General features: G+C 38.0%; 1 protein-coding gene across 1 annotated transcript in view; it reads left to right on the top strand.

The window, feature by feature from the left end:
- Window positions 1-6,466: 6,466 nt before the first annotated feature.
- The window catches only part of ephb3a (eph receptor B3a), a 41,822-nt gene continuing 27,044 nt past the window's right edge, over window positions 6,467-21,244 (top strand). Inside the window, exons 1-4 of the mRNA XM_039661265.2 lie at window positions 6,467-6,984; window positions 10,364-10,428; window positions 16,184-16,468; window positions 17,615-18,002. Coding sequence (XP_039517199.1) covers window positions 6,921-6,984; window positions 10,364-10,428; window positions 16,184-16,468; window positions 17,615-18,002 — 802 coding nt within the window. The 5' untranslated portion in view covers window positions 6,467-6,920. The remainder of the gene's footprint in view (window positions 6,985-10,363; window positions 10,429-16,183; window positions 16,469-17,614; window positions 18,003-21,244) is intronic.

Below are 21,244 nucleotides of genomic sequence, written 5' to 3'. Positions count from 1 at the left end.
AGTGATAGTAAAGGCTTTTACAAACAAAATCAATTAAATAAAATATGCCGTTCTATTCATCAGAGAAATGTGGTTTCCAAAAATTAAATAAAAAAATAAGCAGTACATCTGTTTTAAACAATGATAATAATAAGAAATGTTTCTTGAGCTGCAAATCAGCATATTAGAATTATTTCAAAGTCAAGTCACCTTCATGTTTCAGTAATGAGTAATGATGCTGAAAATTCAGCGTTGCATCACAGAAATACATTTTCAAATGTATTAAAATAGAAACAGATATTAAAAATTGCAGTGATATTTCACAAAATACTTCTTTTTTAACCAATAAAACCAACTTTTGGTGACTTTGGTTTTATTTTCAGTAACCATATGCTGGATTTTACACAAATCCTCATTATTCACTCCTGCAAATTTAATTTAAATGTGAAGACTGCTATGAGAAGCCACAGGGATCACAAAACTCAAACCGTAATCCCACTTGAACTAAGCGAAACTTCATTCAAATTCCCAGACTGGGTAGATTAGTAAAAATACAGTGTAAAAAGTGCTAAAACCCAAACATAATTTCCTCTCCACAAGGACCTACTTAATCAATGCTACGGACAAGAGCAGACAGGGGGAACACTCTACAAATGGAAAATGAATTCTGAGTCAGCCCACTGGAGATTAAAAACGGGCTGCAAATGAATAATGGAGGAAGACCATGAAGCAAAAACAGCACGAAAAAATGTGCAGAGACATCAATATACCTTATTGAGATTGTCTCCCAATGAAAAAGTACAGCTGAAAAAAAAAAAAGAAAAACTCCTAATGGAAATGTTTTCGGTTCGTTTTTGTTGTCTAGTTAAGGGATTTGTTCCTGAGGTAAAAAAAACCGGGCAATGAAGAGATTCATACAATCTATCCTGGACTCATTTGTAAAGAGTGTCTGAAAGTAAAAGTGCTGATATAGGATATCCGCCAAATCTCATTCCGCAGAAAAACCGAAACTAATCCAAAATCACCACCCCTGCCTTGAAACCTGACAATTGTTTACTGGTGTGCGGCTCTCATGACAGTCTTCTAACCGCAGTTGACAGAGCCTGCTCGAAATCCAAGAGAAGCATGACTGAATGTTTGTCTCATGAAAGTAACAGAAGTCCTTTTCTTTCACAACCAGCTCAATGACCAGGATTGGTAAAAGTTAACGAAACATATTTGCAGAGATGGCAGAAACACAACGCATAAATAGGTAAGTAATGAAGCTTGAGATTGTTTGCAGATGAGATAGACTTGTGTTGTTGACTTAAGCACACACACACACATGAGGGAACAACACTGAGACAAGGGATGGCTGGAAGATGACGTGGATAACGTGATGACTGGAGGATGACTTCAATGACTGTTAACTTGGATGAGGTAACACCAGTATAGCTAGCAAGGTTGTCCTCAACATAAAGCAGATAAATATAGACCATGGCGGCATCCAAAAGCTGATAAATGCTGCCTTCGGAGAATGCATCCAAGGTAGGAAGGCATCAAGGCATTTCCAAATCTTAACTTCCTGTCTGAGGTACCTTGATCTGATCGATTTTTGAAGCCTTCATATGTGTATCCTTTGCTGCTTTTGATATGCCACAATTCTGTGTGTTCGATTCTGCGACAATGAGGTTAAAAAATTAAGATGGCGTTTGAAAGTTGAAGTTGGTGGTCAGTTTCTGCATAAATGTATGTTTTTTGGCCGTTTTCCACTTTTGATGTAATTTCTAGTGAGAAATTTAAAAAATAATAATAAGTAACCTGGTTGCCTTAAAATTTTAAGTTGATTGAACTGGAAAAAGTGAGTTAATACAATGAAGGAGATTGATTTAATCATCAGAAACTCAAAATAAGAAGGTATCTGAACTAAATAAATTATTTAAGTTGATAACAAATAACAAATAACAAATACCTTGTTGGCAGAGGCTATTTACACTAGTTCCGCCCTCTGACGTCTGGTTGGGCCAGACAAAATCACTGAAGACGCTGGATGGGCAACAGAAGCGTAGGGGTAAGGCATGTGGCTGAAAGATTTGACGAAATTGTTTGATTCCGCCTTTTGCTAAACTCGCTCTATTCCCTTCCAATCCAGCACAGTCTCATCCCAAGACGTCATATAACTGACGTCTTGGGACGTTTTGTGACCATACGTCAATCCGCCTTTTTAGGGTACCCTTAAACGCCGGTTAGATGACGTTATAGGATCCTAACCCTAGACCAGACCTAAACCTATCCCTAAACCCCCCGTCACCTAACCGACGTTAGAGGTAAAGCGTCAGTTGTATGACGGCCCGGGATCGTCATTTAAAAAGGCGGATGTTGACGTATGGTCAAAAGACGTCCCAAGACGTCAGTCATATGACTTTTTGGGATGAGACTGTGTTATCCAATCACATATCAGAAAGGCATTTATTATCAATGAAAATTAAGATTATATTTGAAAAGTGGAAATAAAGTGTCTAACGCATGTTTAATAATCGATTTTTTTTGTTTTGTTTTTTTGGTTATAGGTGTATGGAGGGCTTTATTGTCCCAATAAGGCAGCATCCATTTAATAATTGTAAAAAATATTATCATTTACACTTGATTATTATTGCATACCATTTAATATACAACAACACTGGGGTGCAAATAGGATCTGCCAGAATTTATAAGTATAAGTGGCACCTTACTACCACTTGCAAAAAAAATACCATTTTAACATTGTGTAAATATAATCTATTGCTATTTTCACTTAGTGTAAAACCATATTGTTAAGAAAAGGCAAATAAATAGATAGAATATAATCCATTATCCTCTAAATAGAATGCAATGCTATTTAAACAAAGTAAATAGCAGCAATCACTATTTGTACTTAGTGTAAAAGAGCACCTAGTTGCTATTTGCACTTAGTGTAAATAGGATCTATCGTTATTTGCACTTAGTTTAAATAGCATCTATTGCTCTTAGTGCAAATAGCCGCTGCCATTTAAATATCCACTTAGTTCTCACCAAGCTAAGCGGCCTTAGAAACCAGTCCAAAATCAGTTTCGTGAGGTACCTTTGTACACAAACACTGCCTGCAAAGTCATTGCCTAATATTGCAGAGAGGCAAACAAGTCAGCTGCCTAAACTTCCGGACGCAGCCCATGGCTGTGGCAGAGCTGCCAACTTTTCAGTTTAGCTTGGGTTGCCGCGGTTAGGAGCTCAACCTCTATCTCGCATGCACGCTCGCTCTAGATAAGATCACAGGATGTTTTAACTAATTTGTGCTAAAACTAGTCGATCGCGAGTGCCTCAACAGATAGACCTATAGATAAACTTATCTTTCAGTCTTGACACATCAGCGTGAGAAATCAGGAGTGTAAGTTGGCAGCCCTGCGAGTGTGTTTCTGTGCTCTTTATAGGGCTAGCAATGATGAGGGCTAGATGAGATCCAGGTGTGCATGGCTAGGTGCCAGGGAGGATTATGGGAAATGCTGTTTATGACACACATGAGTTGTGAATGGCAGCAAAGTGATTCAATTGACGGCGTAGGTCCCATGATAATGACAAGAAGCGGATGTAGTATTTCCAGACACCATCAACCACCATGACCATTTTAAAAGGTGGCGATTTCATAGGAATTTGTATGACTTGATTTGTACAAATACATACGATTTTTAGGAAAGATAGAAGCATGAAGATCCACCTCTTACCCCAACCCTAAACCTATAGCCATCAGTGGTACTTAAGCAGATCGTACGAAAATGTATTTTTCAGAGTGTTTGCGACTGTAATATAGATGTTTTTCCTTTAGCGTCATATGTGACGCTATATGACAAAACGGACATGGCGCCCGTTATCGTTAATATAACACGCGCTGTGATGGGTAGGTTTAGGTGTGGGGTAGGGTAGGGTAGTCTAAAGGATTTATGACGCCTTGGGTTCGCGTGTTATATTAACGATAAAGGGTGCCATGTGCCGTTTTGTCATATAGCGTCACCTATATGATGCTAAAGGATGAGAACAAGCTGTCCTGACCTTTAGAAGATGTCTTTGAGATGTTTAAGATTTAGAAAGTATTTAAAACCACCTTTTCTAAGACGTTTATCAGATGTTTTTACACAGCAGATGCTTTCCAGATCTTTAGCAGACATTTTACAGACGCTGAGTGCATCTTTAAAATAATGAAATGGCGAAACTGAAACCGCCGATATCTATTTTCAAAACAGTAGAGCATTCAAATTCATGAACTGATTAAAAAAAAAAAAAAGCTTGAATACAAACTATAACTGAAGTGATCTTGTCCTTCAGTCTCGACAGGGACAAAACTATCCTAAATTGTGGATATATAATGAGACAAAATGTAACCTTCTGTGTGTCCGTTGTTGGCTACCCCCATGCTGTTTCGAATGTCAACATTTGTTTTTTGTCATCGGCTGGTCTCTAAATCAAATTGAGAGTCAGTGAAGCCTTGACGATCTCTACAAAGAAAGGAAAACAAAGTGTGTGATGAGGTGTTTTGAATAGCGGGAGGAAGTGGGTCACAGCTATATGGTCTGTTGCTTCTCTAATGATCAAATGCTTAAATGACTGAAAAAGAAATCCATTATCTGGTCGTAGTTGGCCAAGTTCAGGGCTAAAGAGAAGAGAGCAGTGACCTTTGCGATAGCATTTACCAGCTCTGCTCTTGGTCTCAGAGAAAGCTCAATATTCCTGTGATTCGCAGGCTCAGCAGTGACAAACTGAAAGCTGTTTTCATCGCCTCACCTGTCTATTGCACCCGTGTGGCCCGAGCAGCTCTATATTTCAGCAGTGTCTTGAAAGCGAGCCACAAAGGGGGAGTGCTTTATCCACCTCTGTCAGCTTACTGTATTGACTCGGCGCATGGCCCTCCGGTACCCTCCCTCTGTTCTCCTTCATCTTTTTCTCTTCTTCCTGTTCCCCAGCCAACCTCTGCCAGTGGCTACCTGTCCAAACACACACACAAAAAAAAAACAAGGTTCTGTTGACATCTGCCACTTGAAACAGATGTGAGGTTGCCCAAGAATTTGAAGTATTGCATGCGTTACAATGGTTGAATTTATGTTGCACACGGTGAGATACTTTGATCAGAGTCTTTCCGCATTTGCTGGTGAAAGCAGGACTAAATCAAATGATCAGACCATATCAAATCCCTGAGATTTAAGCGTTCTCTGAAGCAGGTAATATTTGCATCATCAAAGATTGTCTTACCCGGAGATCGAAGACGTTTCCCTCTCAAGAGTCTGAATTTGTGTTCAGTTTACCACAAATCTTTGAATGATCTCCCCTGATTTCCCAGTTACCATGATGCAATGATTGGGTTAAAGTGTAGTGCGCCTGCTGGGTTGTATTTCAGTGTGTGAATCATATTTTTTTTCGCCAGAGATTTTATCACGTTCTTTGCTGTTATGACTTGAAACTGAAGTTTTCACGACGATCTTCCAGCAATTCGAGGTGTTAAGACCAAACAAAAGGCTTTGCGAGAAAAAGAGGCGGGAATTATTTTGCATTGCAGTTTTTCTAAGGTTTATTTAGCAACAGAAGAGCAAAGATCCAACAATCCAACAGATCATTAATTATCTCCTAGACACAGAACAAAATAACAACAAAATCTAAACAAAACACATACTAAAGACATCTAAAATGCATCTCTTTGTCAGAGTCCCCAAATTAGCTTTTTACTTGAAATGTAATGCATGATGAATTACTATTGTTGTGGTCAATTATACATTGTTGCAATCCTTCCTTTCTAAAAATGTATGTCTTAAAGTTATTACCATGACAAAAGATTCACTAATCTTCCTGTTGTTCAATCAAACGGATTTGTATTTGATGAGTGTTAATTGGATTGTATAATGAATTAGTAATTAGACTTTCAAGAAAACATAATGAAGCAATTTATGGAAGACACACTTTGGGTTGATACAAGTTTAGTTTATGGAATATGTTCCTCTCTCTGTTTCTCCTTTCAAAACTGTGGGTCATTTCTTCATGTTAAACCAAATAAAAAAACAGCAAGATCAAAATGAATCCAAAATGTAACCAGATTGGATTAGCTAAAAAATGTTGTTGTGTAATAAGTACCAGATTAGATTTCAGAAGTAATATGCCCAGCACGATATCATTCATTTCTTTACAGCTTTGAAGATTGTTTACAGTATCCCATAACCTTCCTGTCAACATGCAGCCCATTATTTAATCAGCAGAAAGCTGGATGATGATGACTTTTTTTTTTTCTTTTTTTGGTGTTGGGTGACTGTTACACAAATATCCCAATCGTGGCCATTTGCCAAGTCGATCCCTTCTAAAATACAGAACACCAATTCCTGCAGTAAACAAACAGTGGCGCTGTGCATCAGAGAATAGAATACCCATACATTACTGATTTGCCACAAATTGCCAATGGGGCTTCTGTTTTCCCTTATAAAGGCATTTTCAATAAAATGGATACAGGTCGATTAACACTCTCTTAAAACAAATGAAATGCATAAATAAAATACCTTGGGGGAGTAGGCTACTTGGTCTGTAAATTATCAGCGGAATCCCGCAGGGTTATGCCTTGGGACCAGTAGAGCTTTTGCCCCCCCATCATTACTCGCAACTGGCACTCCTCCGTGCAGTCGCAGAGAATCAACAGCTTCTTTCACACTGAGGATGAGGATGATGCCACACACGTAGAAGACCATGATAGACTGCGCTCACGAAAGAGGTCGTGGATTCCGTGGTGCGAACAGTTGTAAATGAAAAATTTGAAAACAACCAAACCAAGAGGAGCTGGGCATTATTTTTTTTTCTCAGGCTGTAATTTTACAAGGCGTGAATTCGCCCCTCCAGTCTCTGTATGCTGAGATTTAACGAGACTTTCTGTCCCGGTGACATATAGACAAAACGCTATTCATGTTGGAACCTCAAGCTTCATGACAATGGATTATTCGCTGTTATTATACAGCCTTTGGGTTCCCGTTATTCTTGCTGTTGAGGGTAAGTGTAAACGCTCTTTGTTACGGGGCTACTCGGTTTCCGACCTGGTGTTGTGGTCATCAGCTGGCTATTCATTTTATGAAATAAATAAATAAATGCAGAATATAGGCTATCATTTAAAAACCTGTATTAGACTATTACCGCGCGGACTCGGGCTCGAAAACTTCGCGTTCGAAACTTAAATGTCTTGTTGCGATTCTGCCTTTTATTCTTCGGACAGGGATGCAGTTGAATGTGCTGTCGGCTGCAAATAGCTATAATATTTGTGCTTATAAAGTGAATACGCCATATGAAAAGAGGGAATTCGGTGTAGCCTTTAATGCCAGGGCAATGTGTCAGTTATTATCATTAAATTTGTTTCTCATTATTCTGAAGAATTCCGATATCCAACGGTTTTATTCTGTAGGCTATGTGAGGAATTTTATTTCTGAAGCTTTACCAGTGAGATGACCAGTGACATATTTGTGTTATGGCATGTCCATCTATTGATACAGACAATGTTGTGTGTCTACATCATTGCCTTTGTTTTTTATAACAACCCGTAAAAAAAAAACACTAAATCAATTCGTTGTGTTAAATGAAGACGTTTTTTACACATCCACATTTAATTTGCTTGCCAGTGTTGAGTCTTATGAGCTTATATCAGTTCTGCTTTGATCATTTCTGTAAAAAGAAATAAATAAATAAATCGCATGTAGTTGTTATATATTCAGATGTGCTTTGTGCTGCGTGTGACACATGGTTTAGGACTGCTGAAAGCCCCCTGTTGCTCTGGTGTGACACATTTCACCCCTAAAGGCTTTTACCCAGATAGTGATGATAGCAGCACCACGATCAGTGTAATTGTCACACATGTTAATTGGCTTGCATGATCACAGCTGTTCAAAGGACTATACTAGGTGAGAAAAATGAGTCGCTTCAAAGTAACAATGCATTTTTGAAATTAAATCCAAGTCAGTTGCTATCTTGAAAACAGTGGTGAGGTGAAACGTGCCAACATTGAGCCTAGGTGTGGTTTCGGAATAGCTATTGATACCTTTAAGGTTTGTTGACTTCACACTACCTTCTTGTCGAGGACTCTTATGAATTGGTTAGTCTCCTCATCGTTCTAGTCCCTTAGCCCAATGTAATTTATAAATCAAAAAATGCAAAAAGGCAATTAGTCTCGCTTTCTTGTAATTTAATGCTCGCAAATTATTAATTTCACATTCAAAATAAATTGCTGCTTGGCAATGATCCATGTTACAAAATTACAGTGGATTTTGTTACATATGTGCTGTACATGCATAGCTGGCATCATTATGCACCTCGGTCATGTCCCAGTAATTCTTAACTACAGTGAAGCCCGATACTCCTTCACCTTGGCCTTGACTACCTCGATTCTTCATCAGTTTCAGCGTCAGGATCCCGATCGATAGTGTGTGTGTCTATGTGTGTGAGTGTGAGAGAAAGAGTAGGTGTTTGACTCATAGGTTAGTTTCAGAGCTGGTTTCTTAACAGACTATATTAGTTACACTTCCAATGGAGGTCAAGTGAGCCAGCCACCTCATGACAAGAGGAAAAGTGTAAAGATGCATCCAGGGTCCCCTGTGTCAATTCACTCCATCTGTCAGAAGCCTTCCAGGCGCTGTGGCATATAAATATAAAACGAATGAGAATGGTTTTAGCCCAGTTAGTGGTTGTCATTACTGTGGATTAAAGTATGGGTGATTGTTATTCTGCTTTTGTTATTATATTGTTATTACATGAGCTATAATCAAGCACCGTTTTGTGCACTTATTTCCCATTATGTGCCTATGCTAAATGATTGCGTTTGACTATTGCGCTCACATCTTGCGTCGTTTGCAGTGTGTCGTGCATGACAGGGTTGTAAAGCGGCTTCAACTTAACTGCACCCCCCCCCCTCCCATTACTCTACACCGTCTCTTATTTTTTAATGCAAAAACTCTGTGTGAATGGTGCTTTAATCTGACTGACTGAGAATATATTGCATATAACGTATATTGATACAGACTTGTAGCATACCTTGCTTGAGTTGTGTCCACTGCGCATCACTTTTTTAAACGCCTTATGTTAAGTCCAATTGTAGTCTGATTGTCATGTTCACATTCTGGATGATTCCAAACTACAATCTCATATTGATTTTACAAAAATTGGATTTCAGTCGGACTAAAGGCTCGGTCATACCATGAACAGTAACTATAATGATAATATTCATGTCTTGTCATCTGTTTACATTCCTGTTATGTCATCTGTCTATAAATTCCTCTGTGTCCTGATCATTATAGATGCAATGTGTTCTTCACCTATTATCATAGCATTACATACTTATTAAAGTGAACGTTCCTTAAAGCATTTACACGAGTATTTCCTGAATGGTAATTGCATGCTAATATACTTCTTGTGCTAAAACAGATAAGCGCCATTCTTATTTTCCTCCAGCAAACACAGTCTTTATAGTTTTTACATTCTAAAAGTCTAGTGGAGTTAGGAACGATTTCAAAGGATAATGATGTGTCTTGTAAATCTGCTGACTGTACAATACAAAGTTTCAAAGAACATCCTGTGCTCTCATTTGTGTGAAACAGACAGCAATAAGCTCCTTTGTGTAAAACTGATGAAAATCATGACTTTGTTTCCCATGATGCAGCCGAATGCACAGATGCAAAGAGCCTTGAGGAATGACTGAATGTGATCATAAGGAATTGATCAAAGCATCAAAAGATCGCCCCCCCCCAAAAAAATGTATGAATATTTCACACAGCGAGATGCCCTTACAGCTATTTCATCACACAATTAACTCTCTCTGTGATTTACAGCACCATTAAAGCGAGGTGTAGCCACAATCCACATAAACACCATGTGTGTGTTTGCCAGTGCGCGTCGCGTACACGTATTTACCGGGGCCTTAATCAGCTAAGTTGATGTTCTGCTCTAAATATTCCATGGATTTGCTCGCAGATGTGTGCGTGTCACATTAATTTGAAGCGAGCGCTCGGCTTCATCGGACGCCGACTTACAAAGTGAATAAAACATTGGAGTGTGCGGTTAATTTGCGGAAGCTGGCTCGTGCAGTTTTGCTCCACTGATCGGAGTGTATTTAGAGAAACAGCGAGCATCCCTGCGGTACGCAACAGGATCTGTTCTCAGATCAGCCACAGGCCAGAGCTGGAGTGGGCAGATAAATGCGGATCGCATTATTAGTGTGCGGAGTGAAAACAGTGATTAGGCCCTTCCACATATGCAGGGAATTCAAATGAGTGAAGTGCTTTGATTTGTAGCCGGTTAAATTACAGTTTTTAGCACCGTGATGTTCTGTTTGTGTTTGGAATGGAGGCTGTTGTTGTTGTCGGAGCCTCATTGATTGCCTGTTTTGCAGAGACTCTTATGGACAGCAGGTGGGCAACTACAGAGCTGGCGTGGACCACCTATCCAGAAAGCGGGGTGAGTGTTGTAGCGTTTTCCTGTCTGCAATTGTCCATAAGGGTGGAAATTAATCAGCACATGCATTGACTGGAAAATGGCACTTTTAATTACCCCAACCACCGATATAACCAGTTAGCACACGTACGTCTGTAAGATGTCTGTTTAAACTTAACCTAGAAAGCATCTGCTGTTTACAAACATCCCAGATAGCACAAGGGTACTGTATTTGATGTCCAATTTACATCTGGAAGATGTAAATAAGAGTGTTTGCTTATCTGCAAGACGTCTATAGGACGTTTCCTGTCAGATGTCAAATAGACGTTTATAAGATGTCAGTTTAACATGCGTTCTAAATCATTACATCTTAGAGACATCTTCTAAACGTCTATTTGACATCTGCAGGAAACGTCCTATAGACGTCTTGCAGATGAGCAAACACTCTTAAAAATACGTCTTCCAGATGTAAATACATCAAACAGCCTTGTGCTGTCTGGGATCTGATAGACATCAGTTTAACACACATTTTAAATCATTACATCTTAAAGACATCTTCTAAACGTCTATTTGACATCTGAGAGGAAATGTCCTTCCAGATGTAAACACACAGATCAAATAGACGTATCTGTGATGTACGTGAAAATTCGGATAGCTCACGTACATCACGGAGACGTCTATTTGATGTACGTTTACCTCAGGAAAACGTATTTTTTTAGAGGGTTTGCTCATCTGTAATATGTCTATATGATGTTTCCTGTCAGATGTCAAATAGACGTTTAGAAAATGTCTTTAAGATGTGTATGATTTAGAACGTGTGTAAAACTGACATCTTAAAGACGTCTGTCAGACGTAAGTTAACAGCAGATCTTTTCAGATGAAGTGATCTTTAACAGACATCTTGCAGATGTACCTGTGGTATCTAAATTAATTTGTTGGTCCATATTGAATGCCAAAATGTGCCACGATTTCATGTGCAATGTTGACATATATGGATCGATGATGAAGATTGTGAAGATTTTGTACCAAGTTTCAATTAAATGACTTCCTTATGATTTCCCAATTCCTAACATTTTGAATCCATGTGAGTGTACAAATCTTAATCATTATGCATTTTTATTCAGTTTGAGGCAAGAAAAGTCAACTTTTTTGTTTTTACAAATAACATAAATTATTTTTTCATATAGGGAACAACAGAAAAATTAGCTTTCACTACTCCCATAGTTTATGAAAAAAAAATTGTTTTGAACAGTGATGGAGCCACAGATTTTTTTAATGAAAATAAAACAAAAACAAAATTTGTGAAAATTTAAACAAAATATTTTGTTTAAAAATCTGGGGTAAAAGGCTCACCGGCATGGTGCAAAAGGCACAAATGATTTACACAACTAAAATAAATTTGTTTTTAATAATGTCTTAGTGTACTGTTTATTTTGATATGCTGTCATTAAAATATGTTAATATAAAAATGTTTTTTAAAAATAGAGAAATAAAATTATTTAAAAAAGTAAAGATTCTGAAATCATTGAAGTCGCAAAATAATTTAATATAGATTTACAAGAGTAACAACAAATGGGATTTTATTATACAATATGATTAATATCATTTATATATTTTTTTTAAAAAAATATGATTGTTTCATTATATATATATATGGTGATTATCTCTAGGGTGGACATCTAATAATGATTTATGATATTTATTATCTGAATCTAACCATGTAATATCAACAAATAGAAAACTGCTCTTTATTATCATGTAATTACTGTGCCTTCCTCCCCAACAACAGCAGGGGCGCCTTTTACCCCAAATACCATACGTTTACATATTCATCCGTTGTTAAAAAGCTTTTGATTTAAAGCTGCAGTCCGTAGATTTTTGGGGGTTAAAATGATCCAAAATACATATTGAGAAAATACTGTACATATCCAGCCTGTGTTCAAAACTATCTGCTTGCGTTAGCTCGATTCAGAGCGGTAGCTTGTAATAATGTGTTTAATTCCTGTGGTAGTTGTGGATTTCCATGGCAGACGGCTTGTCTTTGCGTCATTACGTCACACCTGTACACATAAACAAAAAGTCTCGGTTAGTATAAGCTATGTTGTGAGGAAGCAGGAGGTGGAGATTTAAAGCCTTTTCTCACAGCACTTCATATAATTAAACTTATCAAGTTTATGACGGATCGACAAATCGTCGACAATCATCAGTGACAACAGATTTACCCGCTGTAAAATCCAAAACACTGCGTTCGGATTTCGGAGAAGCTACTGAAAAAATGAGACAACAATTGGACCCATGCGAAAACAAGGATACATTACATGTAGTCAAACAATGTTGACGTTGTTAACATTAACTATTTGAGAACAAAAATTTGAGAGCATAATTTGCACGGTTTTGCGTGATATGATAAGCGATTTGTTAGATTTAATCAGCGCGATTTACTGCAATGTCAGAACCAGAACAAAAGTGGAAGTTGAAGTTGAAAATTATTATGTTGGAAAAGAATAATCTGTGATTCTCAATGCCAGTATCCACACCGGTGTGGCGACTGACAGCCACACACTCTCCTCAAACATTGTGTTCATCCATGCTGTGCCGTGCCGAAGTACAACTCACGTAAAGTTGATAATTTCACAAATAACTGCAATTGCAGATTTACAACAGAGATGGCAACTTACAACAGCAGATTTACAACAAGAAGAAAAACTGTGGACTTACGCAAAGGCTTAAAGCCACAATATGTATTTTTTCTGCATTAAAAATAGCACAAATAATTGTATCTATGTTATATATTTCTGTTAGATGTGTACTTACATTATCCCGACAGTTTCCACCAAATTTCAATTACGGAGAAATTTATAGTTTAATTCGAAGACACGGGACGTTTCTTTATTTCCGTTTCGTCGCCCGTCTATGGCGTCATATAACCTTTGACTCCTCTATTTTCTCAAACTTCCTTGCGGAACCCGGCAAAACCGCCAAACACAAAGGGGAACACTGGACTACCGCCAATAAAGCAAAGAAAATGACGAAGAAAAAAAAGTAGTACGTATTTTTATGTGTGTAAATCACGTGCCCGCTCACGAGCGCTCACTCTTAACAGACACACTGTCCCCGGTGCTGCTCGCGCATAAAGCGCTCCCCGTTCACAGTAACCGTGTCGTCTCATTCAAAACAGCCAACTGTTGCGGTCAGCGAGCCGCGCGCATTGAATACTCATATGAGTCAGGCTGCGAATGTACGTGCCCACGCTTACTAAATAAACGCCTCACCTCCGGCACCGCGCACTTACTACATTCCCTTTAGCCTTTAGCACATAGTGGATGAATAACGCAAACCCAGTCAAACGTTTGACTGCAGTATCTTTTGTGCTTTATAATCCGGTGCGCTCTATATATGAAAAATGTTCTAAAATAGGTCATTCATTGAAGTAGCATAATATTAATATTTATATTCGTCTGTTATAGTTATAGACCACGATTACGCTTTGCCTGCACGTTCTGCTGCTACAGCCAGCTCATTAGCTAAAGCTCAAATGTACCTGAAAAATATGACACGAGAAGGGTTTGGGACAGGAGAAGCATGACACAGGTAAACATTGGGGTTGCATTTAAAGCTTCTTGACAAGCTAAATCTACAGAGAGATGCCGTATATCCGTATATTTTGTGAAACGATGATGTCATGCCATGAGCTGAGCTGGTTGTCATTGACAGCGACAACAACTCCCGTGAGCCCACGCTCTTTCCCGACGTCATCAAAGTACGTCTTTTGTTATTATTTTAAACGAGTGACCCCTGGTGGCCAAAAATCGCATACTGTACGTTTAATGCAAAACTGAAAATCATCAAGCAGACATTTGTTTCAAAACTGCCTTTTACCTCGGAGAGTTGCACCACATGATGTTTTCAAACCTGAATATTGAAGGTTAAATTACCAAATATGTTTGGCCAATTGATCTTGACACACAGTCAGTAAGGTCCTCTCTCTGATGTGTGGTTAATGGCCTCCTTTCATTTGTCTCAACAAGACAAATGAAAGGAGGCCATTAACAAGAATAATCGCTCTCAACCTCTCTGTTTGCAAGAATGCACTTATGTATGCTGGAGACTTACAGCAGCAGTTTATTTTACACATGTGACTGGTGAAGAAATTAACCACAGCGATTCTGACCTTAAGCTTGACACCCCCCCACCCCCCACCCAAAATCTACTCGCTCCCGTTGCATGATTTGTCTTTGGAATGTGCATGCGAAGTCAGTCAATGGAAATGATGGGTTGCCATGGCAACAATCTTAAGCAGCTCAGCCCTTTCCGCAGGCTTGCGCTCGATGTCTGGCATCTCAAAAGGCATGCATCATCATAAGTAATGCGTTCCTTCACACCTGGAGATAAACACATGCTACCACTCGCTGCGATGCCTCTTAATTGTGTTGTGAGAAGTTCAGGGAACCCAAATGTCACTTTTGAGAAAGCATTTGTATTTACCCTAACCACCGACGTTAATTGAGCATTTGAGTCGTTCATTATTCCTACTTCCATTTAGTGCTGCTTTGGGGCACAACTTAGAAGTATCGACCAATTGATCTAGATTTTATGATTTTTTTATGTTTTGTGTGACACTGTGTCCCAATCAGACATGATGCAACACTTTTTCCGGTGAGAATTTGTTTGTCCATAGCCAAAAATGCCCATATTGTCCATATTTGACCCAAAATTGGGTTAAAACAACCCAGCATTTTTTTAGAGTGTATTAAACACCAAAATGTGAAGCGATATCACAGCCAATCCCAAAATAGGAAATGTTGAATATAGTGATCAATGACAGATTGTGAAAAGTTTCGAATGAATTACTCTAAAATTGGCATTTTCCATCAAGTAAAAAGTTCCTAACATTTTGAATATGCGAGTGTACACATCTTCATCATTATTTTCATTTTCAAATGTTTAAGGCAACATATAAAAAGTAAATGTTTTTGTTTTTACAAATACCATCAATTAATCATTCATGTGTAGATTTTTGGGGAGTTGCATTACATGACATTTTAACCTGAATCTTGAAGGTCAAAGTATCATATTTTAATAAGATCAATTGATCTTGACACACATTCAAGAAGGTCTTCTTTAAGATGTTTCTTTTACTGCATCTTTCTGTATATAGGTTGTTCCATGGTTGCATTTTTAGACTTTAAAAAGCAGTGAAGCAATATTTTTCTAAGACATATTAATATTCATTATGATATCAGGACAGGATATCATCCTGACATTTTTTTAAATATCTAAAAAGTGATATTGAAGATTATGTATATATTATTGAATATGATGTATAATGCAATGTGGGAATATGTGTGTGTCCTGACATATGAAGAGTTCAGATGCAAAAGCCTCTAAATGCCATTTGAAATTTTCTTCTTTAATGATGATTTTTGTCAAACTTGTATATTCAAGTTCAGGAATTTCACTTAAATAACAATTAATAGGTAATTATCATTGCCATTTAAGTGAAATCACTGAACTTAAATATACAAGCTTTATAAAAATGATCATTCTAGAAGAAAATTTCAAATGGCACTTAGAGGCTTTTGCATCTGAACTCTTCATATGCAGCCAACAAATGCGATCCAGCCTTTGCAGTGAGACACAACCTCTGTTACATTCAGTAGATATATACAAAGAAGGGTTTCACTATAAAGAGTGAAGAAGGTCACAAGTTATAACCTGTTGCATTTACATGCAGTTACAAAAGTGTGCAGTCAGTGACAGTGTGTTGTGCCCTTCTCAGTGGGAGGAAGTGAGTGGATATGATGACCACTTGAGCCCCATCAGGACATACCAGGTCTGTAACGTACTGGAGCCCAATCAGAACAACTGGCTCCGCACAGACTTCATCCCCCGCCGAGGAGTCCTTCGGGTCTACGTGGAGCTCAAGTTCTCTGTGCGGGACTGTGGCAGTATTCCCAATATTCCTGGCTCCTGTAAGGAGACATTTAATTTGTTCTACTATGAATCAGATGGAGACATGGCCACAGCAAGCAGTCCGCCTTGGAGGGAGAATCCCTACGTGAAGGTCTGACTTTTAATTTAACACTTTGCATAATGATACATTTTGCAATGGTGTGGTGAATTGTGGCATTTTCACTATTTACTTGGGAATATACCTAACACACATTTAAAGGGATAGTTTGGTAAAAAAAAAAAAAAAAAAAAAACATTTTATTGTTTACTCACCCTCATGTCATTCCAAACCTCTTATGATTTTTTTTTTTATCTTTTGTGAACATAAAAGAATTTATTATGTCAGTGTCCATTTAATGAATGTCAGAGGGGTCCAATATAATTGTTTGTGCTCTGCATAAGAAAGTAAGGTGTTGTCACGTTTACCATTGTTTTAGCAATGGTGAAATCCACTATTTCAAATTAGAAAATCTATAATGCGAATTTGATAATGTTTTTTATTTAATATTTAGTATTTTTTTTTTTTTTGGGGGGGGGGGGGGTTTACTAAATTATATTCATAATAGATTAAGAATCCATTTATTCAATTTAATTTCCAACTTAAACTGTTTTATGCTTTGGAGCACAGACTTAAGTTTGATCTCTTTTCAAAGACGACACTTGGCAGATTATTGCTGAATTGAAGAAAAGTTAACTTGAAAAAAAATTAATTTGACGTGTATTGTTAGGAAGAATGCACAAAAATACCATTTAAAATTTTATATGAAATATATATATTTTCAAAATCACGTTTTACTCTAAAACTACAAGACAATCAAAGCGATCTAAACTACTTGTGCTCAAAATGTAATCTTGATATCTCAAAAAATTAGCTTTTGGTAAGATTTTGTTTGGCTGCAGTACTAAAAGATAAAATTCACTAGATAAAATTAATCTCCCATTCATTACCAATACAGTCATTTTAGACTGCAAGTGTGACTATATGTTTTACAGGACCATTTAACCTTTTCGAATCATGTCCACAATTTTCTTTTGTTATGTGTTCACAAGTGCCAAAACCTTTACCAAGCTTCGTATTCAAACGAAGTTAACAAAACAAGCAAAAAACATTTTTTTTTTAGTCAAATATAACTGAAGAGCACCAGAGGGTTAAAAGCACTAAGTAAATAATGACAGAATAGATAGGTCCCTTCCAGATGTGATTGGACACAAACGTCCAATTGAATGACTTTACATAATCCATTGTTTTTTATCCCAGGTGGACACCATTGCCCCCGACGAGAGCTTCTCATTGCTTGAATCTGGAATAGTCAACACCAAAGTACGGAGCTTCGGTCCTCTTTCCAAAGCTGGTTTCTACCTGGCCTTCCAGGACCTGGGCGCCTGCATGTCCCTCATCTCAGCCAGGGTCTTCTTTAAAAAGTGCTCCACCACCATTGCCAACTTCGCAGTCTTCCCTGAGACGGCCACTGGTGCGGAGGCCACGTCTCTTGTCATCGCTGCCGGAGCCTGCGTGCCAAACGCCGCAGAGGAATCGGTCCCGCTAAAGCTGTACTGTAACGGAGACGGAGAATGGATGGTTCCCGTGGGAGCGTGCACCTGCATGCCGGGCTTTGAGCCGGCCAAGAAAGATACTCAGTGCCAGGGTAAGTGTTTGGCTTTTAAAATCTGAGTAAAGCGGATTCTGGCTAAAGCTGTTGAGTGTAAGCTGGCAGATGCTACAATACGGATTATAAAATCGGCATGGTGGCAACGCAAAGGTTACTTGCAGGTCAGAGAGGTTTTATTATCCTCTTTTAAGCAATCACTGGCAATGCTAATTTTCTTTTTTGCGCAATTATTAAAACATACCTCACACTGAATGGCATTTCTTTCTTGTTTGCTACAGCTTTTTCCTAACACTTGAAGATGATGTGAACTATCCCTGCTGAAAAATCCAGCTAAAACCAGCCTAGGCTGGTTGGCTGGTCTTAGCTGGTTTAAGCTGGAAGTAGCTGGTTTTAGTTGGTCACCCAGCCTGGCTTAGCTGGTCAAGCTGGTCTCCCAGCCTGACTTAGCTGGTTAAGCTGGTCTCCCAGCCTGGCTACCAACTTGACCAGCTAAGACCAGCCTGACCAGCTGAAAAAGTGTTCAAAACCCCTCTAAAACCAGCCTGATAAACCAACTAACCAGGCTGGGAGACCAGCCAAAACCAGCCAACCAGCCTTGGCTGGTTTTAGCTGGATTTTTCAGCAGGGATGTATTTGATGATTTGAACCAATTTCACATTTAGGGGCTAGATTTATTAACAACTAACAACCATTTTTTGGCCTTAAAAAACTACTGACAGGATATGCATTTGTAGGAGTTTCCCTTTCAGACGCAACATTTGTGGGAGGAGAGTATTTAAATGAATCCTGAAACATGGTTAATGTGGTTCCTACAACCATTTAATGGTATTTGTGTCATTATTTAATGTTCTGTTTGGATTTGATGAGTTTCTGTGGAGAGTAGAGCCTGTGCTTCAGTTCTGAATGAGTTGAGAAATGCTGAACGATATTTTATCTTTGTTGTTATCTAATAGGATTTAGTTAAAAATATGTTTTAACTCATGAAGTCTTTTTCTTTGTGGACTCAAATGAAATAAGCTCACAGTATAACTATTTAATGGCAAATGACCAATCAATTTCCTCAAATGAAATTCTTTTTCTCAGGTCTTAATTTAATACATTAATAATAACAGTAACATACTGTAAATAATACAGTAAAGAGCTGTAAATTTACAGCTCCTCTTGTTTTGCTGCTTTTACAGGTGCGCTGTATTTTTTTTACAGTATAATTGTAGTTTATGATTTACTGTAGAGTACTCTTGTAAAATTTACAGGCTTACTGGCAACCAAAATTGCTAAGTTGCTGTAAATGTTACAGCAATTTGTTACAGTGCCAATTTAAACCAGATGCCAATTTGCACTGCTCTTGGTAGATTTGCATTGGTCATTGTGGAAATGATCTGGTTGCGTCTGTGTTCTTTAATTTGCTCGTCGTCAGTAGATCATGAGCAGAACTTTACACTCCCATCTGTGATTTTTTTTAAATTGTGACCTCATGCTAATTTGCCCTGTTTAGTGAATCTGGCCCTTAGTGCTTTGCCATTTTTATATTTAAAAAGGAGTTTGCATTACATATGTGACACTGAAGACTGCTGTAATGTTTGCTGAATATTCAGTTTTGACATTGAATTCATACAGTATATTTTAAAGTATCGTACCAGAAGCTCAAAATGATCATATTTGGAAGAAAATTATCTTACACAAGTTAAACATACAGAATACAGCTATTTATCTAGTCCAACTACTTTTTTTTACAACTCCCCCAGAGTTAAACAGTTGAGTTTTACCATTTTCGAAATCATTCAGCCGATTTTCTAAAATTTAGAAAAATGTCAGTAACCAGACAGTTTCTGGTCTCATTGACTTCCATAGTAGGAAAAAATATATGAAGAGTTCAGATGCAAAAGCCTCTAAGTGCCATTTGAAATTTTCTTCTAGAATGATCATTTTTATCAAGCTTGTATATTGAAGTTCAGTGATTTCACTTAAATGGCAATTATAATTACCTATTAATTGTTATTTAAGAGAAATTACTGAACTTAAATATCTAAGTTTGATAAAAATCATCATTAAAGAAGAACATTTCAAATGGCATTTAGAGGCTTTTGCATCTGAACTCTTCATATACTATAGAAGTCAATGAGACCAGAAACTGTCTGGTTACTGCCATTTTTCTAAATATCAGAAAATCGGCTGAATGATTTCGAAAACGATAAAACTCAACTGTTTAACTCTGGGGGAGTGGAAAAATGAGCCTATTTCCAAAAAAAAAAAAAAGTCGAGTATCCCTTTAACTTGCCCGTGTGAGAGTCATTCTCAACGCTGATTGGCCGAGAAGACATGAGATGTGATGGTAGACATGCATAACACCACGTTCACGTTCTCCTCACAATCATGATGGTAGACTTAGGTTCCACTGCTATAGAAGGCCTATGATTACAATAACCATCATTTGAAGTGTAACGAAATTCTAGAATTATAAAAAATACCGTACATTTAAACAATCTTATCGACCACAAATCTTTTAACAGTAGTGGATATTTTATAAAAGCTACACTCTAATTACATTACTCAAATACTTTCAATTGAGTATGCCTTCAAATGCCCCCAAAGAAAGGTTATGTCATATTGAACATGTGTCTAAGAACTTATAACACAATTTAAATCATGTTCACCCAATATTGAATACTATTTTCCCATATGGTCCCATTAACCGCTTTTTTAAGGAGCTTTTTTTTTTTTTTTTTCCTTTTTGAGCTCCACGCCCCATTTCACTGTTCAATTCTTAATGAATAAGAGTAGTCAGGACATTCTCTATTTGTATTCAATAGAAGAAAGAACGTCATATGGGTTTGACTCAAGTGATGTTATAAGACTAATGCTAATTGGATGAATGGATGAAAGGCGCTAATGGTGAATATGAAAAGGCCAGAATTTTGGAGCTCAACAAGGCTAGTACAGCACGTCCAGAATCTGGAGTCTGGAGCCGTACTTATGCACAGTCTCTCCGCAGACCTTATCTGGGCTCAGCACAGAAGAGAGAGAGAGAGTCTCAGTAATGGGTGGAGGACTGCAGTGGTGTCAGAGAACAAAGCTGCCAACAGCGCAGCCCACAGCTTCCATTGACACATCTGATAGGGCCCTAACAGAGCGATATACCAGAGACGGATGCTGCTGCAGAAGGCGAGACCAATTCTCAAACGCGAGTCTGGGAGAGTAATGGGGAAAATTAAAAGATAGACTACAGAGAGCTGGGGAGGAGAGCGAATGATGAGGTGGGCTCGGAGTAATAAAATGTG

The sequence above is a fragment of the Pimephales promelas genome, chromosome 5 (genome assembly GCF_988280905.1).
Source record: "Pimephales promelas chromosome 5, fPimPro1.hap1.1, whole genome shotgun sequence".
Taxonomy (NCBI): Eukaryota; Metazoa; Chordata; class Actinopteri; order Cypriniformes; family Leuciscidae; genus Pimephales; species Pimephales promelas.
Note: the sequence above shows the minus strand (reverse complement) of the source record. Positions and strands in the feature narration are given on the sequence as shown.